The sequence below is a fragment of the Thermobia domestica genome, chromosome 7, assembly GCF_964235325.1.
Source record: "Thermobia domestica chromosome 7, izTheDome1.hap1.1, whole genome shotgun sequence".
Classification (NCBI taxonomy): domain Eukaryota; kingdom Metazoa; phylum Arthropoda; class Insecta; order Zygentoma; family Lepismatidae; genus Thermobia; species Thermobia domestica.
The window spans coordinates 11,252,939-11,279,407 of NC_137460.1; the positions used below are offsets into that span (position 1 = coordinate 11,252,939).

A 26,469-nucleotide genomic window follows, 5' to 3' on the forward strand; every position below is an offset into this window, starting at 1 on the left:
ACAAAATTTGCAATCGATCATTGAAAACGGTATCTTTCTAGAGCTTGTGGCATCCGAGATGATATAGTCAAAAGAATTGGGCATAAAGATATAAACGTCCACAAACATATAAAACTAGCATTTTGATATATATTAATATAATGAATTATTACACCTTATGAATTTATAACTTTATTATACCTTACGAAGTTTCCATTGACACAGCTGCATTAAGCATCCTTCGTTTTCACTGAACTACTGTGACATTTTTCCCCAGAAGAAAACTCATAAGGAAATCCAATATTAATATAATAAATTAAAACTTTCATATGCCATTGAAGCTTCCATAGATACAGCTGTTTTAACGCATCCATCGTTTATACTGAACTAACATGCCTGATATACAAATATGATGAAAAGCGTTTACGTTCACGTTAGATCAAAGTTGTTAATCCATACTAGCTGTACCCACTCGTGGCTCCTGTTAAACATGATTTCTTTACAGTGAATATCTACGCTGTTATAAAAACTATACACACACACTGGAAAAACAACATTACATAATTAATTATTATGTACAAAAACAGTTAATTACGGTTGATGAATACTCACCCACAAAAATAACTGTAAATTCATTTCAAATGTTTTTGATAACGCTACCTGACTGTTACAACTTAAATTAGCCAGGAAAATTTATAGTTATTCTTTTGAATAATTACTTAATAAAGAAACAAAATATTTAAAATGAACTACACTTACCTTTGTGGGAGAATTACATCCTTTATATCACTCGATTTGCCAGTAAGTGGCTAACTTACAGTACATCCTTTTATAAATTAACTGACAAAAATTTACGGAATTAAAATATATTAATACATGTGCATATTTTAAGTAGGATATATAAAAGTGTTACAAAAATGTGTACACAATATTTATGGAACAGATTTCTCACATCAAAATAAGAAAGAAAGTTCATATGAACCTGTGCTCAAAAGTGGATAGGTTTGGAGTTATAGGGTGCCGAAAACGTGAAAAAAGTGAAATTTAAAAGTCCATAGTTCCACTGCTACAGGACCGATCGTAATCGGGTCAAGACATCAATGAGGAACTAATACGTGAACTATTAAAATATCCAATTTTTTTATTTTTTATTTTATTTTTTTATGTTTTATTTTTTTATTTTTTATTTATTTTATTTTATTTTATTTTATTTATTTATTTATTTTTTTTTTACAGAACATCGGGTACTTGCACAGGCCGTTTGGGAGTACTTGATCACTCTCCGCCTACTTCTAAAAATTGGTGTACAAGTCTAGAGCATTCTTAAACATGGATATTTGGATAGCTCACATACCAGTTCCTCAGTGATGTCTCGATCCGACTACGATGTGTTCCATAGTAGTGGAGCTATGAACTTTTAAAGTTCAATTGTTTTACGTTTCCGGCATCCTATAACCCCGAAACTATCTATTTTTGAGCACAGGTCCATATGAACTTCTCTTTTATTTTAATGTGAAAAATCTGTTCCCAAAATATTGTGATACATTTATATATCACTGTATATTAGCTATATATTAGCTATTAGCTATTTATTTATAGCTAAGTAGTTTTCTTATTGTACCTACCCCGCTAATTTCTATTACAAAAATATTCAACCATAACCAGTTCTATGTATATACAAGTAGATTTCACTACTTCACGTTGAAATATAACAATAAATACAGCAGCTACGAAAACAACAACTGAAACTCTATTTTGTTTAAACTTAAACAAAAATTACACTCAAATATAAAAACATGTACCAAGTTTCTAATATGATGCCTATTCTATAGCCTTAGTTACATATTCTAATACGTAAAATATACGTAAAAAGATTACTTGAAAAATTCACAAAATCGCACCTAAAGTCCTTATTTTTATATCATAACATAGTACAGAAATAAAATTAAACTAAATATCCACTATACGAAAACTAAACATATCTGCCCTATGTGTATACTATTGTAAAAATTCATACAGTTCTCATTCTCAGGTTTTTTCTTTCTTTTCTTTTTAATCTGAAGAGCAGAACAGGAGTATCGTGCAAATAATTTAACTAGAATTCGAAAGTAAAGTAATAAATAAATAAATAAATAAATACGCTGTATTTTAAAGTTATCAAGTGTGGTTGGGAGAAACGAAGTATTGTATTTGTAAGACTTAACGAAAAATAATACTAAATGCATTAATATACTTATCCTAAATGTTATCTACTTTAAATAATATCTTAAATTGCTATACGACATAACATCCATTAAAGCTAGATATGCTAACAACGAAATTGTACAATTATTGACCCATTCTGAAGAACTGTTTGCGTCAAGTTTTCACTTCTTTTTAAATGAAAATATTAAGGTAAAGCCAAAGTATAATTACCAATCTCTAAGGTTTTATTGGAAACAGAAGTTTAATTTAAAATATTCAACAAGAAATGCTTACGAAACAAACAAACAAAAAGGAGATTATAAGACGATTATTCTAGAGTTCTGATAATACGAGCTTCATTAATGAAGTTATATATAGTATGTAATCAACACATAACTGTTGTGTAGCATTCCTAAATATCTTCCACCTGTAGGAAATGTTATTTTTCGAACTTTTGTTTTCCCTAAATATTGTTATTAAATACAAACAAACTATTTGCTGAGCAAAACAATATATTCACATTTAAAAACTACATAGATGTTATAGTTGTGCCAACTAACACTTTGGCTTCATCAGACACTATCAGACTCTTGATAGTGTCTGATGAAGCCAAATTGTTAGTTGGCACAACTATAACATCTATGTAGTTTTTAAATGTGAATATATTGTTTTGCTCAGCAAATTGTTTGTGTTTAATTATATACCAAGCACAGATTCTACTTATGGAAAATACTAAATATTGTTAAGTTCTTCCTTTTCTCTCCAATTTCTTAATTGTGATATAGATGATACTACTGCAATATTTACGTATAATAACTTAGCTACAGGACAAAATTTAATGTGAATACTTTCGTATGTTAGTAATACACAAGAAAACTAAACTGACAAAAGAGTGAAAGATAAAAGCAAAATGGTTTTTGAAGTCAATTTGCAGTTTTTGAATTAAACAACACAAAATAATGCAAGATTCTGCACAACAAAATCTTGCTACATTATGAAATAAAGTTAAATTTCTTTAAATTAGATTGTCAATACATTTACCTTATCTAAAACCATCTTCAAAACAAATTATTACTAGGTTAACGTTAAGTAACTCAAGAGTTACTTTTGATGATGATCTCCTTACGTAAGAAATTTCACTGAATCCGAATTATTTTTATTTCTTTTCTGAAAAGTTTATATTTTGCTGTATACAGGGTTGACATAAAGTTACATGTGAAACTTGCGCGTCGGGGATGGTCTTGTGTTAACGCATGAACAATCTGCACCTTAGAGGCGTATAACTTCAAGCATTTGTGCAAAATTTTTAACATAGTTGACTTCGGAATGTCCAACTCACGTGATGCGCAACACAAAGATTTCCGTGGGCTTCGGGTTAAAGCAACACGAACAGCTTCTACACGTTCTTCACTAACACTTGGTCTACCGCTTCTATCACGATCTAAAACACTTCCTGTTGCAATCAACTTGCTATACCATTCTCTTATGCTCTTAACATCTGGTGGCTGCTGTCCATACTTTCTCCTGAATGTTCGTTGTAACTGTGACGGGAAATTTTGTTTCATGATACCACAACACACACTTCACTTTCTGCTGTGTTGACGCCATTTTTAAAGAAATCACTGTTGCGCTGCGGTCAGCTGCAGTAGATGGCAGCACAGGCTGTGGTAAAATCTTGAAGTATCACATACAAACGATGTTTTCAGAACGCATATTTCTATCGTTCTTTGTTTTCTTGTTATTAATGTTTGTCATTAAGGAGAGACTTTATGTCCACCCTGTACTTTATATACCGTACATTTTTACATGGGAAATGGGGTAGGACAATATTATCATAACAGATTACCATCATTAGTTAAACACATTAGCATAATTATCAAACGCACGGAGACTGCTTATGCTATCAATTTATGTGAATTTCTTTTTTGTCAACTATTACACAGACAGATCGCATACACAATAATTTAGAATTGCTCATTTCCTGTAGTCACTCGACTCTTCTTCGGACACTATGACTTTCTAATTATAATTAAACTAATCTCATCCGAATATCACCTTTCATTCAATGTTGCTTCCACGAAAAATCATTTTTTGACCAGAATGAATTATTATGAAGAAACGTTTGGACTACCGTTGCTGCCTCTATTCTTTCTAAAGTTATAATAATCTACAGAAATAAAAAAAGAAAATAAAATTATTATGTTTACTACACGACAGGCACCTAAATGGTAGCGTAGATTAAAAAAAAAAAAAAAACTGCGATAATACGTACTCGAAGTGGTGACGGTGCACAGACCTATATGGGAACTACATCGCAAAAAAGTGATGACCACCTATCTGCATTCGTTCCTGCCTAGGTAGATAACTTATTGGACGCTTCTCGTATTATCACCCACCTCCTCACGGTATTATTTTATTTTATCCTCTCATATCCCTTTTTATCTCACTCAAAATACATTTTCGCAAAAGCTTTTTTCTTTTTTTTAAAAAAAAAATCAACCCTCTACAAACTGTCCGGGTTCTCCAAGCATGACACGAAGTATATATGGGACACTCGATTTACTTTAACTACTGGCATAACATTTAATGACGAAAGGATACTACATAGTTCGGTACAAATTTACTTGTCGAGGATAGAACCGGGGACCCCACGCACCAGAAGTAAGCACTCTACCACTGAACCACCGTGCCTCCAGTAGTAGTAGTAGTAGTACAATTCTCTTGAACTTCAATCTTGATTTGTAAACTTCAACGCAACAATTATAGTTGATTTGTAAAAGTTTCCACGGTTTAAACACAGTCTATAATTAGTATGTTGGATAATCTCTTGAAATGCACCTCAAGATGTTGGGAGCCGGGACCTATGGCACCATCCTGAATACAACTTTTTTTGGAGGCGAGACAGTGCGGTGAAGAACGGCCTATTTGCACGATGGTCTGTGAATTCGCCCAGTTATGGTTCGGAGCTCCTATCAATATTACGTACTGTCCTTCATAACCTAGGCGTTGCAGGAACGCAAAACAAACTCAAGACTCAAGATGTTGGATGTTATATCAACTATAACCTGTTTGCTTAGGGATTAACTTGTAAAAATATCATAATTTTTGGCTCGATCATTGCTGCTGAGGCACCTTCTTTATTATTTAACAAAGTCACTAGAAAATGTTAACTATACTCCGCGTCACCCGAATTGGCGTATGGCGTCAGCCAATAAGCTCTCAGTGCGCTGTTACTAAACCTTCAGTGACGAATCTAATCATTCATAATTGCCCACAAATACGAACGAAATCAATTATGAATAATTCATTATATTCCACCCTGAAAAGTTTAATAAGAGCGCACTGCGAGCTTATTGGCTGATGCCATCCATCAATTCGGGTGACGCGGATAATAGTTAGCATATCAAATAAGGTGCTTCATCAATGAACGAGTCTAGTTATGTTAACTCTTAAATAAAAAGATATTTTACATTATTCTAAAAACAAGCATAAGATTATTATTTTAAAAAAATATATATATTATCGTTCATCGAAATTCTTTCATTTACTCTTTCAATTGTTGCAGAAAAACTAATGTCAGTCTCAATATTATTTGTGAGATCGTAAAACTAGACTTCAGAAAATTTCATGATGTAAAACTTTTTGATACTCAATTTCTTTCGAACCACGAAACACTTAATATTTGCGGAACAAGACTAACACAGAAAGAATACACCAGTAAAGAGTTGTAAGAGTTCCTTTCTATTCAACTTCACTATCTTGTGGTAGTTCAATGATAATAGTTAAATTTTCTACATAAACAGAATATATTATTTTTCTTATTAAAATACTTTAACCGAAATATGGGTCTCTGAGATCCAGTGGTAAATGTTAAAACACAATGGTGGCACCTCTGGTTTAAGTTTATTTGACACTCATATTTTAAACTTTCATGAGCGAAATGAACTTTCACGAGCAACCAGAGGTGCCACCATTGTGTTTTAACATTTACCACTGGATCTCAGAGACCCATGTTTCGGTTAAAGTATTAATTATTAGAGACCGGATGTTAGGCAAAATGCCTATTCTTTAATATTAAAGATATGATAAAAAAAATAGCGTTTTAAAGTTTATATGGGGTGTTATAGTTTCAATTTAAGCCAATTTTATTTTACCTATTTCGCCCATTCCTGTCTAAATAATTGCTTTAGTGCCTAATATTGCCTATTCTATGCATTTTCTTCAAAATATATAACTTCATTGGGAAAATATGTAATTTATATAATATAAATAATATACAAAAATGTATACATGGAATGCATTTCAAGTTTCGTTTTTATATGTATAGCAAAAGATATTAACAAACAGGTAAGTTTCTATATTCGCTGAACATTATCTGTTACTTGAATTTACTTTTTTAAATTGGATTGAGTATTTATCTTCATTATTTCGAAATATATTTTAGTGTCTATTTTACTACTTTTTTTTTTAAGTGCCTATTTGCCTGGCTATTTTCCAGGTTTCTAATGCCTAAACACTCGGTCTCTATTAATTATGTTTGCACCTGAACTTTTTTCACGATGAAGTTCATTAAATTTGGTCCAAATATTTCAAAATAATTCTTTTTTCGAGTTTCTTTTCAAATTTATAAGCATTATTATAGAATTTCTTGAAGCTTCTTTCTCAAAAAATCACACTATTGCTCTTATTGATACAGTCGGTAGTCTCTTGAATAATTGTAATATCTACTTTAGAATTTTTAAGAATATCTACTCACAAGGGTAGATAAGTAACTAACATATTAATTTGTTTAATTTTTCCGTATTTAGATTACTCACACTGGGTGATAAAAAGAACCCCGTCCTATTAATAAACCTTACCCTAACTACAAAAAAATATTTTAAAATATAAAAGGTATCAAAATAAAATTGTGTGCCTCCATTAAACTTTTAAAACACGATTTCTTCGGAAACAAAAATAAATACATTCCTAAATGATAAATATAATCAAAATATGTTTTTAAAAAATATTCTTACGGTCTACATAGAACGGAACACCAATCCGCGAATTTATGGACTCAAACAGACACTTAAAAGGGTTTGGATATTTCAGTACTATTTTTGTGAAATACCGCTTAAAGAAATCTTGCAACCAAATTCAACAAAGTTAAATGAATAGCCAAAATAGCAATCAAGAAAAATCACATTAGTAAGAGCTCCAGCATATAATTCATCTCCAATTTCATGTATCACTTCGAACGGTAAAGAATTTCTATCCAACAATAAAAAAGCTTTCTGTGAATTCGAAATGTTTCACAGAACTGAACATTTAACCTTCACTGCATCCAGTATTCAACATTGTATCTTCTACATGGTTTCGGTAACCCCTGCTATCTTCCTCGACAGCGATGGGTAATTTCCTTCCGAATTATTTTATTTCTCACAATGTCATTTCTGCACTCGAGAGTGTGTATTGTTGAAGAATAATGGGGTCAAGAAGCTTAATAACCTATCTTTGAAAGGTAGCCTAGGCTATCAAAATCGTTTAGAATACAATATTCATTACTGGACTCAGTGCTAACTGAACTTTATGTAATAATTCTTTAAAAACATGTATCAATTTGTCTCGTTAAATAAGTATTCTTCCATAAGAATTAACTAGTGATTCGCAGCAGCTAAGACCTAATAAATGAATTATCCTTGTGATATGATAAAAGCGATCTGACACAAGTTCTCTTTTTAAGTTAATCACCAGATTGGTCTTACTTGCGATTTGCAATTTTGAAAACAATTTATTATATACTAGCTCTTTCATAATTTCTAACTTATTTACTTAAATTAACAACTACTATAACACAATCTGTAACATTTATTGGTGTAGCTATTGCGTGGTACAGGCACTGGTGTATAGTTAGCAACAAAAGTACAACGTATACCTGTATACTTCTGTCACTAACTTCAGAACGAGTAACCGATGTTTAGACATTGTAACAGACAATGCAAATATCAATCTTAGTTATAGGATATTTTACTCAAATTTATAAATTAGCTCCAATTTTATTGAAAAAAAAAAAAAAAAACATACGGCTGAGTATACAATTTTTATTGGAGAACTGCACAAAAACCTTGACGTATCCTTTGGCAAACTTGCTCTTGTTAAGAGATTTCCACGAACCTAATTCTCCGACTTATTACAATTAATGAATTTCAGAATAAAGTAATAATAAAAAAAATGTTTCATTTTTGTTTCTTTCTTTTAAGTACATACAAAATACCATAAATAAAAATGGTCACTATTCTTCAAAAGATATAACAACGCAATTAATATGTAGACATGACACTACTAAATAAGAGGCATTTTGAAAATAATGGCCACTTCTTCAAGATATTCTGTAACTATTAGGAAACTACAAAGCATCTGCCTAACAGCATTATTGCTGTACCGCAAAATTTTCATGGTTGTACCAAAGCAAAATCTTGACAACAATACAGGGTGTTAAAAAAAATTGTCACAATATTTTGGGGATAGATTAATCACATCAAAATAAGAGAAAAAAAATCAAATGGACCTGTGATCGAAAGTGGATAGTTTCGGAGTCATAGGGTGCCAAAAACGTGAAAAAAAAAAAAATGAACTTTAAAGGTCCATGGTTCCAGTACTATAGGACCGATCGCAGCCGGGTCAAAACATTACTAAGGAACTAGTATGTGAACTATCCAAATATTAATCTTTCAATACTTCCGGTACTTGCACAATCATTTTTAGAGAGGCTGTTTGGGAATACTTGATCAGTCTCCACCTACCTCTCTAAAAATTGGTGTGCAAGTACTGGAGCATTCTTAAAACATGGATATTTGGATAATTCGCATACCAGTTCCTCAGTGATGTCCTGATCCGACTATGATAGGTTCCATAGTAGCGGAACTATGAAATTTTAAAGTTCACATGTTTCACGTTTTCGGCACCCTATAACTCCGAAACTATTCACTTTTGAGCACAGGTCTATATGAACTTTTTTTTCTTTCTTTTGTTTTGATGTGAGAAATATGTTATCAAAATATTGTGAGACATTTTTGTTAACACTCTGTATAAAATCATATTATTTTAGTGCTATACAGATTGGTCAGTGATACCGATATTAGCATGCCTGTACAACACATCTCGATCATACGCCTTACAACTGGAAAAAAAAAAAATCGACCCGAACAAATTGACGGATATTTATTGAATACGGCTGCATTAAAAAAAGAAATTACTGTACAAGAGTTATTAAAAAAATCTAAAAGTACCGTATTTTTGCAACTGCTGATTTCAAAAATACGAAAGTGGAATGAAAGTATAAATGTCAGTCACTCTGGGTGCTATCAAGTTATACACCTAAACAACAGTCATTTACATATGCATATGAAAAAATATAATTCTAAAATTAACCCACTTCAAACAAATACAGAAAATAAAAACTATTGTATCTTAAGACTGTTCATTTTAATAGTTTAATTTCCCGTACTAATGCTGTACGTTTAAAGAAAGTATTCACTATGCCATGGCTTTTAAAATACAAAAATATTGAAAAATACTACGAAAATGACGCTATTTTCGAGAAAAATACTCTACGCATTCGCAGTGATCTAAAAGTTAGAAAGTGCAACGAACTCATAAACAAGGTAAGATTTGTTCAGCTCATATGTACAGCTGAAAATCATCTCATGATTGCATTATGACGTCACAATGTATGTGACGAATTTCTCAGTTGTCAGAACATTCTCAAAATATTTACCACTTTATTTTATGATACCTCCTAAACTGTTTTATCACTTTTTACAAATTTTATCACTTCTTTCATACTTGAAAAGGAAGGAAAACGGAATTCTATTTGGAATAACTTTTTAATAAAACATTTGAAAAAAAAAAAACATTTCGGGTAAAACATTTCGGGAAAAAAAAACATTTCGATCTTTCGGTTTCCGATTTAACTAAGTTCTTTTATACATATATTAGTAAATCGAGTGGATAGTGATTTCTATATTAGAAAGTAATAATAATAATTGTTATTTTGAAGTTTAACGTCCCACACTTATGCAGCAAGGCTAAGGAATAAGGCCAGACAGAATGACACAGACCACAGCGGACTACTTGTCACGATTTGCCACTCGATTAATACACCGTGATTCTCACGTTGGCTATCCCTGTTCTACAGTTAAGTTGATTTTGAGTTTAACGTCCCTTTCAGGAAAGAGGCTATATGAGACGTGGACCTACTGGGTAACGTGGAATCCGAACCACATAAGCTCCCGCTGGGCCCTTGTTCTAGAGTAGAACAAGCAGTTAAAATCACGGTTCACTTCAACTATTGAAACATTCCTTAATTAAATTATTGTGCCAAGAAAACAAACAGCACTGGTAGTATAAGAATCCAATTCCTGATTTGTTCAATTTAGTATCAGATCACATCGCATTACAAAATGTACAACTTCTTGAATGACTGGCTTTAGATTTACAAGATGTAGCGACCAAAACGATTATTCAATAGTTTAAATTTTAGATACAATACAGCTTTTTTTTTCTGTACCTGTTTTGTGGATACTATGATTCTTCTCTACTGTACTTACGTTCAGAAGATAATTTCTAATTTGTACATATGTATATAAATACCAACATGCTCAAGATAACAAAAATATACACTCGCTAACAAATAAGTAAACCTTTTAAAAACGAATAAATAAATGAAATTATCATAATCGCAATGAAAAGTGCATAAGATATCCATCCACATAAACCTGAATAAAAAAAAAAGGATACTGTATTATTTGTAGTGTTTTAAAACTTAAAATATACGACTAAAAACCTTAATAGTTATGAGCATTCAGTACTACTTCAATAGAAGATTATATTTCCATAATCAAATCTTAACTGATCTCCATCATCAAGATGTCTAAAAATATATTTTTACTAGGCACTGTGTCTAATGAAGAAAGTGAAGACAGTACAGCAAGAAATCACTAATAGAGCAAGCAAGTGGATTTTGAGATACATTAGTTCCATTAGGGTCAGAAAGGAATAAACATAACACATTGCATTACAGCTCACAAAAACTACTGGCTTTTAAATTCAGTCGATTATAGTGGCACCATCTAAACTAGCTGAAACCTATATAGTTTGTTCAAAAAGGACAGGTAGAGAATTAAGAGCCTGACATACTAAAAAAATAACGGAATACAAAGTTTTATCATTTTTCTTTTTCTTGTCTTTCATAAGTGAAAGAAGATAATGGAATGCAACTTACCACAATCATAGATAATGTTATTCTACAACAGACAAAATATGAACCTCAAGAATTTTCAGTACTGCCATCCATGAAAATTACAGTGTTACCAGAATAACATTTCCCCCAAAATCTAAGTTAAGGCAGCGACTAGAGGAACGAACTCAACTGATTACGTTACGTATCATGTTGTTTTGTTATCCTGTGAACTACTTTTTAAATAACATTATTATTTAATTTTAATAACTGTATGTTAAAACTATTTTGTTTATTACAAACTAAATACAACTATTATTTAAAAAGTAGTTCGCAGGATTCCAAGCCGGCATGATACGTAATCAAACGCAGTTGAGTTCGTTCCTCTAGTCGCTGCCTTAACTTAGATTTTGGGGGAAATGTTATTCTGACAACAATGTAATTTCTATGGGTGGTACTACTGAAAATATATCAGGTTCATATTTTTTGTTGCAGAATAACATTATCTATGATTGTGGTAAGTTGCATTTCATTATCCCCTTTCACTTATGAAAAACAAGCAAAAGAAATATGATAAATTTGTATTACTTTTAGTGTCAGGCTCTTAAGCAGAATATATACCATTGAGCTTAAAATCTCTTTACAATTGCTCTAGAACAATCCTATAGTGCTAAAGTTAAATTAGCTCGAAAAATGAAATAAACAAATAAAAAAAATCGCACATGTTTTTAGGCTACAATTATGAAAAGATGCAGTTTCCTATCCCTTTATAATAATATGTTTATCTATGGCTTCATTTTGTATCTGTCCTTTTCAAACAGTATATATAACCACACTGTAAACAGCACTGCAAAATTAACAAAGAAAGAATACATTCAGTCTCATTTATTGGCAAAGCTCGGGAAAATTTTATGATTTGCTCTACGCTTAAATTAAACGAAATCTGTTTACTTGAAGATCCTCTCTAAGTTTTCCAAGTAACTACAAGCATACCTCAACTCGGACACAACTAACAACTTAGTAAGAAATACCAGTTACTACATATCTAACCACATTATGTATTGAATTCTGTTTCCCATCTAATAATCATGCGCATCAAAATGTTGTTTGATACTATTCCTGAATATAATGCAACCTGTGTACAATCTGAATTTCTATATTGAAAATGAACCTCAACCACTAGAAACGCGAGATTAAAACCTTGATTCTAACAATATAATTGGTGAACAGGTCTTCTCGGGCTAGCAGCCAGGTAAATACTGTTATATCTTGCGACGTTTCGAGGGCTGACATCGTCCTCATCTTCAGGCGAATATGAACTGAAGGCGGCTTTTCATATTCGCCTGAAGATGAGGACGATGTCAGCCCTAGAAACATCCCAAGATATAACAGTATTTACCTGGCTGCTAGCCCGAGAAAACCTGTTCACAATATGTCGCCAGGAAAACTTTAATAGATAATATAATTGGTATTCTACAATTGATAACGTCAAAATGTAATTAACTTTTAATATAAAACACATTTAAATGCGTTTTACAATAGTTTGATACATTCAAATGATTTGATATTTTTTTATTAGGGGCTTCTTACGAACTGCACAGGAAATTACTAAATTTACATACGAATCAATATAGACTTGGAACACAATATGTAGCTCGAAAGACTTAAGTACAGACAGATAAAATTATGCTATTCGTCTCAGTTACGCAATCCTACTTTGAAGCTACTATATGCCTCACACAAAATCTAAGATTTATTCAAGTGTTGAATGAATTGAACATGTTTTCAGATATTCTCGACTAAGAACATTAGTATTTGTTTTGACTAGGATTTTTAACTATTTGATCTCGTAGTCGAACAGAAAAATGTATTAGTACATCCATTGGAATTCTCTAAAGAATACGATATTCGGTTGCGTTAGTAAATGAATTTCTCCAATTCGTACATGAGAAATACTACAATATAAATTACCAATTTGAATTAAACAGTTGAAATAAAGCTAAGAATTACATATTTCTAACAAGCCTGTAGTTATTTATCACCATAATTGAGCATCATATTATACAGGGTATCACAAAAATTTTGACACAATATTTTGAGAATAGATTCTTCACACCAAAATAAGAAAGAAAGTTCATATGGACCTCTGCTCAAAAGTGGATAGTTTCGGAGTTATAGAATGCCGAAAACGTGAAACAACTGAACTTTAAAAGTTCGTAGCTCCATTAGTATAAAACATATCGCAGTCGGGTCAAGACATCACTGAGAAACTGGTATGTGAACTATCCAAATATCCATCTTTCTGAATCTCCGGTGCTTGCACTATCATTTTTAGAGAGGCTGTTTGGGAGTACTTGATCAGTCTCCACCTACCTCTCTAAAAAATTAGTGTGCAAATACTGGAGTATTCTTAAACATGGATATTTGAATAGTTCACATACCAGTTTCTCAGTGATGTCTTAACCCGACTACGATAGGTCCCATAGTAGTGGAGCTATGAAATTTTAAAGTTCATGTGTTTCACGTTTTCTGCACCCTGTAACTCCGAAACTATCCACTTTTGAGCTTAGGTCCATATGAACTTTTTTTTCTTTAGTTTGATGTGAATAATATGTTTCTAAAATATTGAGACACACATTTATATAACACCCTATATATTTTAACGAGTGGAATACACTATTTCACTCCTTATTAAAACAATTTGCAGTACTTATGGAAAGAACGTAGCGTGTATCACAAACATACTTTAGAAGCGATCTATCGTGCACTTAAAAGCAAAGCAAGTCGGCAATGAGACAGCAATAACCGTGACTGACAACAAATTTGACCTAGCCGTCCATGCAAACAAGTCTCCATTAGAAGACAAATAATTCTAAATATCTGTGACGTAGAAGTTACCTATAATCTATCTAAGCTTACGTTAGTAACAGTTAATTTTGAAGCCAGCAGAGTGAATGCTTTGTATAGCAATAATCTAGCCTAGTAAGAACATGTATTGTTCTCCATATTTTAACACAGGAGCAATAACATAGCTTATCCGACTTTTATTTCATACATGAACCATTTTGGCATAATATTCTTGTATTCGATGCATACGGACAAACGAATTTAAATATACACAGATAATCTATGCGTCCATTCTTATGGATCTATTTTATACAACTGCAACCTAATTTTTACACCTACCCTAAACATATTCTTTAATCAGTACCTTTAGAACAAACAGACCAATATATATTGGATCACTTGCCAGTTAATAGTGATCACACATACTTTAAAAAAAGTTACTCTATACGCACTTTCGCTAAATGCTTTATCAGATAATGGAGGGAAACAAGTAGGGGAAAGATTATTTTACACCAAGAACAGAAGTGGTGTAAAATACCATTTGATGATTCCCGGCTTTAGGTTAATTTTCTGTTGTGCTCTCCTTCCTTATGTGATGAAGCATTTAGCGAAAGTGCTTATATAGCACTTTTTTAAAAGTAAGTATGATAATGTTTACACTGTTTAGTGACAGGTAATTCATCTTCTATTCCCACTTCGACATCATTTGTTTCAAAATATCATGAATAGTTAGTATCTTCATCCCAAAGTTACTGACGGAAAAGCATGTATACGGAAAGAGTACGCTTTCGCTGATAATAGTAACACTACAGTCTTACAGCTAATCAAACATCTGCAAATAACGATTGCGCTAGCAAAAACTTCTAGGATAGGAACACAATCACACATATCAATCCATGTGTTTCATTAAACAAAACATTCTCAAATGAACCTGGAGCGGAATAATATCTGTTTTTCAAGTGATTTGTCCGAATAATAGCAAACTAACTTAATGTAATCGTATTAACAGCATGAGAAAATTGTATTTAATAATATTAGTAGTAATTGCAATTAAATAAGTTAATTTAGCATACGTCAGAATATTTCAAGTAGATATTTCCATTACATGATATATTTGAGTTCGCTATTTTATGAAATAACTGTTATTCTCTTTTTGTTCCTTGCATTCGATTACTAATAAACTTTCTCGTTCTCACCATGTTTTAAAAATCTAATTTCGTAATTAAAACTAACACCTACAGCACTAGTAAACATTCAGAAATTTATTGTGCCATATATTCGACAACTTAAGAAATTTCTAGGATATATTCGTCATTAGAAAGTGAAAAAAAAGCCATCAGCTAGTACAGAGTAACAATTTGCACCTTTACTTATTACATACATGCAAAAATATCCAAATTTGTCGACTATAAGTGCCAATTATCTCAACTTCTTTCAAACTCTGATTCCCGAAAAATTCGCACATTTTTTTGGAACTTTCAGCCCTTGCCTAGAGCCTTGTTCACTGAAGTTAAAACAAAGCAATAAATATACGTTTTGTCCTATCGATTACTAGTATCACTCGTCAAGTAATGCACACGTTTTATTCTTCACACGTTTTATTCTTCGTGTGCAAGGCTCCAGAGGACAGCCGAAAGCTTGCATGTGAATGAATTTTTCACTAACCAGAATTTCAAATAAATGAAATGACTGTTAAAAATTCCTAAGCGTATTACCATATTGTCTATTAGTGCCAAGCTTATAGAGCATTAGTCTGCAACATTAAGAAGCACAGATACGCCACTTCACGCAAGCACAATGATTAAGATTTCGGAAGTACAACTGAACTGAACTGTCTAATAATTCCATTTTATACTCTAAATTTACTTAATAGTACGAAATTCGCAGGAAAATTAAGAACATAATATAATTCTTTTATAGACGAATGAACCGTATGTACAGCAATAAAAATTGATCCATGGCACTTTTCTCGAAACTGATGTTTCAAGTTTGCCGAATTATAAAATTCCTATGCTGGCAAGTCTTACATTGTGGAAAAACACCGGGATCAATTTATGTTATAATACGTTTTTAATACTGAAGTGTAAAACTAAAAATCTAAAACAATTCTATTACATAATTTTATACTATTCTTAAATACGAACATTTAATGGCCACAGCCGATGATAATTGAATTTCAAAACCATTATTAAAACGGTAACGCTTCCATATACTACTTTCTTTAATGATAATAGGAAGAAGTTAATAAAATAATAATGGAGAACTCTTATCAATTACATCATACACTGTAACTATATGTCAATGCATTTTCAAGATCGTCCTTCAACATGGTTAAAAGGAACAATAGTCTAACAGAGCAGCAATCAACTACGGGAAATCACATCAAAACTTTGCCTACGAATGACGCTACTTTTAATTATTCCCTCCTTCCAAATAAAATAATAAGATTTCAGAACACTTCATAATCAATTCTAAAGTTATATACTTTTATGTACATTAGTGATTTGATGTGACTCTTAATTCTACACAAAAAACAGTGTTAATATTCCGTCAGCCACATAGTCACTCTAAAACCTGACTGAAAATTTCAGATATATTACTTCAAACTTGTATCATTTATTCCTTAAACAGCTAATAAGTTGTAATTTGATTATCTTTTATAATTAAACTTACGAGTAAATCTTTAAGGTTAAGTACACTCACATATTAGAAAAGTGCTTCAACTAATTATATTCCTAAAAGCAGAAAAAAAAAATATTTTGAATTAGTACACGAGTATCTCCTTACGACGAACAAGGAGGTTAAATACATGTTATGCAAAAGGTTCTTCACATGCTTGCACTATCAATGTCAGCACGACATTTTAAAAATGTATTTCTCGCAGTGATGTCTGTTTTAATACACTAAATTTACATGTGAGGGCGTAAATAAAATTATATTCTTCCACACTAAAATCAATTACCTGTAAATGCACTTACAAGACTTGTACTCAGTAATTAATTTTTATTTTCCACATGTATACGAATATTCTCCTAGGCAATGATCTTTTGCGTAGCAGACTGAAAATACATCAAGGTTATTACCTAGGAGAATGTTCGCATATATCTGATGCATTAAAATTAATTATTGAGAACAAGTATTAATCTGATAAGTTGATTGTAGCGTGGAAAGAATATAATTTTATTTAGTTCTCATATATACATTTTGTGTATTAAAATAGACGTATCTACGAGAAATGCGTTATAGGAATTGTAAAATGTTCTACTGATACTAATAGTACAATCATATGAGGAACCTTTAGCATAACATGTATTAAGCCTCCTTGTTTTTCGTAAACGGATACTCTTGTACATATCCGAAATACTGGACAGTTTTCTACTACTTCTACGAATACGATTAGGTGATAACTTTTGTAATCTTAAAATATGTATTCCAAAGGTTCTGTCAGTCAATATGCTTACATAATTCTAACGGATCATACTTATATATATATACTAAACAGCCATGTCTAAAGCATTTTTAATCAGATAGTAAACTAATCTAGAACTCTCAAGGAGTAATTGTACTTTTATTACATTTTAAACGTATAAAAATAAGGTAACAAATTATATTATAATACCAATTATAGAATGCAGTGCTGTTCAGTAAACACACTACGGGGAATTACTATGGTCAAATTCAGTAAGGCGAATTGCTGCGTCAAATATATATTACTGCCAGATGTTATCGAGTGAAATACCAGAAGTTTGGTGTTATTAATTGAACGCATCAGTTGTTAACAATCATTTCAAAAAGGACTAAAGTTAGTGGTATACTGAAGGTATATAAGCCTTTAAAAATAAGTATCAAGTTGTAACATGACGTTCAATGTTACAATGAATAAACCGTACCATTTAATATCGAATATAATACTTAGGTGTCAAAGAAAAATATTAGTAAAAAGGAACCTGATTTGACTTTCAGCCACTAGACTACTCCTTTACATTTTCTAAATAAAATTTGTGAATTAGTTTAGGCGTCTTCTTTTACTGGATGCGAAACTGGTTTTGAAGCATAGTTGAACAATAACTGCAGCATGGATAACAGTTTCTTCTTAGGATTCAGAGGCACTTTATAGCACCAAGCTGATTCTTCCCCTCTCTTTTCCCGTTTTCTCGAGAACTTCTCGTACCTCTCTTCTCACACACTCATTCTTCCACAATCACTACCATGCCTTCTCTTCTCAAATTCTTTTGTTAAAAATACTTTCCACACACACTCTCTCCAACAATCTTACACGCCCTTCCTTTCATTCCTCACTGTTTCTTCATTCCTTTATACAGTTTTCCCCCGTTACCACTCCGTTCGAGCTGTCATACTGACCAGTAATTTTACCCTCCCGTAACGTTTTACGTACACAGCTGAATTAGCCGTAAGAAAATGTTTTATATACAATATTGCTGCTGAAGAAGATCGAAGCTACAGCTGAGTTTACTTATTTTGTTAGTCCTCTCGGGCATTCCTATGGTGATATACTGGGGGCAAGATTTACATAGTGACAATCTTCTTAGATCAAGCACTCATTCCAGTGATGAAACTAGTTTATTCCATTGTTCGAAATGTCAACCCAACAGAAAGTATCACATATATTGTGAAAAGTACATGTCAAAGATATGCAATTAATCTTTTTGTAAAAACGTATTCCTATAAGCCCACATTTACAGTACAACCAGATTTATGTCTTTTAGAACATACAAAGCATATTTTTCTTTTGTCTCTCTTTATGTCAACAACTTTTTTATTGTTTAAAATAACAAAAACAACACCGATAAACATCTGCAAACACAGCACATTGGCGAACACTCACCTGATCGTTTTCTTTTTTTTTTCTTGTCCCAAAAGCAAATTAGAAATAAAATTTCTTACCATTATGGAGAACAATTCTGGGGGTTACCAATTTCCACTCGGAATGTTAAAGGGCACAACAAAAATCCACCTGTATATCTATCGGTCTGTGTGGTGTCAACCTAAAGCTTAGGATTGTACGCATAAAGAAAGAGGTTTCATCAAACGATAAAAAAAAGTTACCTTATGATACACATTAACACGTATAATCTTAACACTTAAGATAGATGTTTATCGCAAACCTTCACCAAGTATCTAACACATATACATATAAATACGCTTATGGTTTTTAAATTAGCGAAAGCATCACACATTCCTAATTATCACATCCATACTATTAACTAATTTTTGTAAACTATAAAATTAAGGTTAAAAAAGAAGCTATGATAGTGTTGAACTAAAATCGAATGCTAACAGAGAAGTATCTATCAAATTTGAGCAACTAGCTTATAATTTACTTTCTACAATATTGTATACTTCTTTCTTAACAGCTTGCACAGTCGAAAACACAAAAAATATGACTATTCATGATTGAGAAACAGATAAATCTGACTATTCATGGTTGAGAAACAGATACATCTGACTATTCATGATTGAGAAACAGATAAATCTGACTATTCATGGTTGAGAAACAGATACATCTGACTATTCATGGTTGAGAAACAGATAAATCTGACTATTCATGGTTGAGAAACAGATAAATCTGACTATTCATGGTTGAGAAACAGATAAATCTGACTATTCATGGTTGAGAAACAGATAAATCTGACTATTCATGGTTGAGAAACAGATAAATCTGACTATTCATGGTTGAGAAACAGATAAATCTGACTATTCATGGTTGAGGAAAAGATACAGCTGACTATTCATGGTTGAGAAACAGATAAATCTGACTATTCATGGTTGAGAAACATAAATCTGACTATTCATTGTTGAGAAACAGATACAGCTGACTATTCATGGTTGAGAAACAGATACAGCTGACTATTCATGGTTGAGAAACAGATACAGCTGACTATTCATGGTTGAGAGACAGATAAATCTGACTATTCATGGTTGAGAAACAGATAAATCTGACTATTCATTGTTGAGAAACAGATACAGCTGACTATTCATGGTTGAGAAACAGATACAGCTGACTATTCATGGTTGAGAGACAGATAAATCTGACTATTCATGGTTGAGAAACAGATAAATCTGACTATTCATGGTTGAGAAACAGATAAATCTGACTATTCATGGTTGAGAAACAGATAAATCTGACTATTCATGGTTGAGAAACAGATAAATCTGACTATTCATGGTTGAGAAACAGATAAATGTGACTATTCATGGTTGAGGAACAGATAAATCTAACTATTTATTGTTGAGAAACAGATAAATCTGGCTAATAATTGTTGAGAAACAGGGAGAAGCAGTTTTATCTATTTTTTATACAGTATTTATATTGAGTTTAACATGAGACATACGAAGTATATATGCTTCCACTGGGTATCGAACCCGAGACCAATCTCTGAAATGGATACACCACATCTCTGTGTGACCACACAATTCTAGAAAGGTGCATTCATTCCTTCCCATCCCAATAGATAATGACCTATTTTCACAATTTGTTAAAATACTGTAAAAAACAAAACAGTCAACATCTGCAAGACATTATTCACTGTTGTCCCTCGCAGTAGAGCGTGAGTTACAGAATAAATATCGAGAGAACTTCAAAATGTGGTGTTGGAGGAAGATGGAGAAGATAAAATGGACAGAAAAAGTAACAAACGAAGATGTTTTAAACTGGACAGGAGAGAAGAGGACGTTTCTAGCCATCATCCTTCGAAGAAAGACCAATTGGACCAAAGACATCTTGAGAAGAAATTTTCTTCTTCATACCGGCATAGAAGGAAAGATGGAAGGAAAGCAAGGGATAGAAAGAAGAAGAATACAAGTGATCGATAATTTAAAAAAAAACAGATCAAAATATTGGGGATTAAAAGAGGAAGCTGAAGATCGAGAATCATGGAAGAAACATTTCCAGGCCCAAACTGAAAATTAAGAAAAAAAAAATATATATATATATATATATATTCCCCGGACCTGCCAAAAGGCAGAATACTTAATAATAACCTGTACTACTGGCTTAGTAGTTCTGGCGACAGAGTAAGCGAAATAGAACTTGCTTGCGAGTAGAATACGGCGGCTTTTGACGGAAGTAACAACCGTTAAAAATTGAAATTTTATTGCTAAGACCTACGGGCAGAAAGACTACTCTAATGATCTAATTCTTATAAGAGTTAATACTTTAGGTAACTTTTCTTCCCACGATTTGTAACGACAAAATTTTAATTTTTAACGACGTAATCACCTTTAAGAGCCGAAACTGCAAGACACACTATTGAGAAATGTCTCTTTCGGTTAATAATGAGTTCACAAACACAACGAATTTAATAACAATTACGCAACGTTCGAAACCACTTAAGGTTTAAGTGTAAAGGCTCGACTATCGGCAACAGATGGCACCACGTACCCCCAATCTTTACAATGTATTTTGTAGGGAGCGACAAGATTTAAAATAATTCAATCAAATTAAGAGAGATGAATATTCAGACTTCCTCCAAAGACAAATTAAATCATTAATTACAGAATAATCCGTGCACTTTTTTTATTATTTCTGATGTATTCATTGTTCAGAGCACTTAATTTAATTGTACGGAAGCACGCTCCCTCAACAACGAAACAAACGAAATATCACAAAGTGCACGGATTATTCTCTATTTATTGATTCAGTTTACCTTTGAAGAAAGCTTGGATATTATTCTCTTTAATTTGATTGGATCAATTTGAATATTCTCCTTCTTTACATTGTTAAGATAGGGAATACGTGCCGCTATCTGTTGGTAATTAGCTGTCCTTTAAACTTACCTTAAAAAGTTTTTAATATTTATCTCGAGATTTTTTTTTTTTTAAATTTTAAATTGCTTGAGCGAACAGTTTTTTTGGTCTTCGACTGTACAAAATTCCTCTTTTGAACCTACCTACAAAGGATCCCTGATATTTATTCCTACTGCCTGATAATATTTACTCTAAAATACACGCAGAGAAGTGAAAAATACAAATAATTCATGCATGTGGAAAAGAAGTCAATAATGGACACAGATTTTCGTAAAGAAGCTAGGAAGGATATCTTGAAAAAAAAAAAAACTAATTGCGCAAAGAATACAAGACAATAAAATTAAATAACAACAATGAAATGAATTTTTCAAAAAAATTAAATTAACTACTTCAATGAATCATAACATTTGGAATATAGTAAACACGTGTAAAACTTTTCAATCATTGTGATGTCATGTCATAACTAAATTATAAAAATAAGCTAATAGTAAGTAAAAATAAATATATATAAGAAACAAGGAATGAAAGATACCACAGCCTTTCATGCAAAAAAATTCTGCTTATTGGCTATCACTACAATCGCATCCAAAAAAGCAACTGATGCGTCTACTACCTGAATTTGTGGATAACAATTCACCGTATAGTCGAGTAGTGCCTGTTGTACTTGGTCATGACCATCCTGGACGTGTTTCTTATTCATTAACCCTCGAACCTCTGGAAAATAAAAGTGAACAAGTTTTCATTAGCAATCTTAATATCATTATCAACTGCTCTAATTTTTCAATTAAGAATGAACTACTAGGGCAGTCAAAAAGTTCCCGCATTTTGTTTTTATTGCCACAAGCAGTGGTTGAAGTGAGACGGTATGTGGTGGTATGCCATTCGGCCTCTGGTTTTTCAGTGGTCAAGACATACCGCCACTGGAGAGTGGATGCTTTAATAAATCAATTTTTATACACAGAATTGACAAATAGCTTTGCACGTAAAAAAAAATTGTACTTCTTATATAGAAATAATTTCTACGTTGGCAAGGCCGATATTTTTATCTTTTTCCTATCTTTTGTTTTTAAAATGAGGTGCCTTCAAAGAAGTTCGTCTAGTTTTAATTTTAATGTGCCATTTTCTTATATGTGCGTGTGTCCTCTTGCATATAAATGTCGTGTTTTGAGCATGGGCAGATTTAGGAGCTGTCTGCTTTTGGGGACGGATCTTCCGGGGTTTTGGAATTCCCCTCAGTCAAGTGAGGGGCCCAGGAGCTTTCTCACAGGAAATTGTTAATATAAAAACTCGGCAATTCAGCATTTTTGTGTATAGTTCTCTATAATACAACGTAAGGGGATTTTTTTTTTAGAAAGTTGTTGGCGGGGGATTAAAGCCTCTCCATACCCCCTTTCCCATAACTAAAGAGAAGTTCTCCAATAGTTTTCAGTATTTATGTAAATAAAAATGCAATCCTTTAGGCAACATATCCTCAATTGTATTTCAACATTTAGACAGCCGGTATGTCAAGTCAAAATTGTGATAAAACATACCACCTCGGCTTTTTTCCTCCCCACTTCGAACACTGGCCTCAATATAAGCAAGCATTTACTTAATCGCCCTGAAGGTAGGCATCTTCGGATTACACATACTTACTCCATTGCTCCTGCCATTGCTGGAAACATATCAGACAGAAGTCCACTTTTGGTATCTTCTGAAGTTAAGTCATCACGTTGGTTTTGATCGTCTTCTACAGTGGCGAAACGGGTACCTTTGAGTTAGTTTAAAGGGACAAGTTTTGCCGATAGATGTCACTACAGTCTTCGTATCTCTCTCTCTCTCATGTATTTTTTTACCTTTCACGAAAATTCACGATTTCTCTTACAAATTTCAACGTAGAGATTTCAAATTTTTTAGAGAAGGAACTTCGTAACCTATCGAAGGCAACAATCCGTGCCGATTTTTATTTAGAATTTTCTTCATTGTTGAAATGGCTTGTTTGTTGAAAGGGATATCCAAACCTTTAACAATTTAACTGTTTCAACAATGAAGAAAATTCTAAATAAGAAATCGGCACGGATTATTGCCTTCGATAAGTTATGAAATTCCTTCTTCAAATATTTGAAGTATGTACGTTAAAATTTGTAAGAGAAATTGTCAATTTTCCTGAAAGGTAAAAAAACACATAAGAGAGATACGAAGATTGTAGTAACGTCTATTGGCAACACTTGTCCCTTTGCACCAACCTTAAAGCATTATCACCGTACCCGTAAACTGTTTTAAGGCTATCAAAGTCTTTGAAGTAGATTTCCCCAATTTGAACATAAACTTCATGTTTGCGCGTTGCTTGAATTGTGACATTGCACCGACTGCTCACGTACATTGCCTGTTATCATCTGTTCAAACATGTCAAATTCATAATTAGGCAATCTGCGAACTGTACTGTACAATATTCATTGTGGCTGCATCACAAATGCCAAGACAACAACAATATTCCGGCAACTTTTGACTGCTCTGGTAGATAAACAAGTACTATCACAATATGGAGGCATATTCAGGAGCATTAGCTACAGTTAGGATTATTAGGCTTGCTTACACCTTGGTATGAAGCTAAAAGAAACTTTCATCATCTTTCTTGGGTCTTTTCATTCCCTTTTCCACCCTTTTGCCACTGTTTTTCAAAATATTATTTAAATTACCACAATCTCTTGTGCGAGAATTTTGAAAATCAAGCAGCTTATACTTCATCTGGATAGAAGTGACGCTGATGAAATTTCCTAGGGGAGATGATTTATGATTTTCGGACATAACTTTTTCGTATCTATGGTTACAAATATGTGATTGTCACTATTCAAATCTAAAAGAACTTTAAAAAAAAGAAGAGTGGACTATTTACTTCTGAGAGACAATAGATAAATGGTTTTGTCAAATTAACGCTTAAGGTTACTTTTAGAGAAATCCAATGAATCTATCCATATTTACGTTACAGTGCCAGACATTTAATCATGTAATGGATTTAACCTATCCAGTACTATTTGTTAAAGAAAGAAAAAAAAAAAAGCAAAAAGTTGCTCTCTTTCATGTGGCCCATAATGATCTCTGAAATATTAATTGGACGGGTTGCCTATTGCATGTAAAGCTCAATGACAATAAAATATTCTATTCTATTCTATTGCTGCTTGCAGTTTGTGCTTCTATGGGAGATCTAAAGTTTAAAGTGGGATATGAATCTGTAATATGAACTCTGTGCTTTTCCACCAAAAATCGAACCTAGAGACTTGTGCACTAAAGGCACACATGCTAGCCATCCTAGTTCAACGAGGAAACAACACAATGTGTCAAAGACTTTTGTTTTATGGCAATTCTTAAGTACTACACGGTTGAAAGTCAAGTTACTTATTTGTCTATTGCCGGGGTGAAAAAAAATACAAAAAAAAAATCTACAAATGTCTCTATAAACAACAAAATGCTGTACTAACTAAAATATTTTAATATTAACATTCCTTTTGTGCTATTTGGACTACCTTTATACACACAACTGAATGAACAAGAACGAATAAATTGGAGAGATTGCTCAACAAGTTGATTTTTCCTGTGCCCAAGGCCAACCGGAATCACACTTACAAACACCTGAGGGAAAGTGTTCCACATAGCACCTCAATGCACATTACAACTTTGACGTTATTTTTTTTTTTTTCATAACATCATCGAATTATGCATAAATATTTATTTTAAAAATATATATTATCATGTTCCTATCAGTGGTTAAAATGGAACAGATTGGATTGAAACCACTTCATTCTTTATTAAACCACAGAGTTTCTCAAACTTCTTTTCAAGTGAGAGCCACTTTTATTAGTCACGATGTTCTAAAGGTCGCCCTACTCCTATCCCCTTCAAAAGCAAAGTTATCATTTATTTAATGTTTTAAGCATATACCAGAATATATATACCATTTTAAACATATACCAGCAAGACATACAATTTCTATTACATTTGCTAAAAAAAGCATTAAAACATTTCTCTTCGTGCAGGAGTTATCGTGTGGAGTAACGGACAGATGTAAGTCACCGTTACCCGTTAAGATGTTAACGGATTGACTCCATTAATGAATTCATCCGACATAATCGCCCTAGCTATACTATTGAAAGGCATCAACATTCGCTTTCGTTCGAGATAATCGTGTGCACTAACGGGCGGGTGTAAGTCAACGTTACCCGTTAAAATGTTAACGGATTTATTCCATTAACGTACTCGATTGACATAATCCCTCTAGCTATCGAAAGAAAACAAATCTGCTTTCGTTCGAGTTATTGTGTGCACTAACGGACGGATGTAAGTCAACGCTACCCGTTAAAATGTTAACGGATTGATTCCATTAATGAATTCGTCCGAGATAATCGCCCTAGCTATCTACTGCCAAAAGGTTTTTAAAAAATCGTTTCTACTGAAGAGTTATCGTGAGGAGTAAGGGACGTACAAACCGATGTACTAAT

At 32.5% G+C, this 26,469-nt stretch overlaps 1 protein-coding gene across 2 annotated transcripts in view; it reads right to left on the reverse strand.

Annotated features, from left to right (window-relative positions):
* Positions 1-26,469, reverse strand: part of ftz-f1 (ftz transcription factor 1) — a 507,056-nt gene that overhangs the window by 18,307 nt on the left and 462,280 nt on the right. For both annotated transcript variants that reach the window (XM_081764115.1, XM_081764114.1), the window contains one exon: positions 22,608-22,708. In XM_081764115.1, the coding sequence (XP_081620241.1) occupies positions 22,608-22,708 (101 nt within the window). The remainder of the gene's footprint in view (positions 1-22,607; positions 22,709-26,469) is intronic.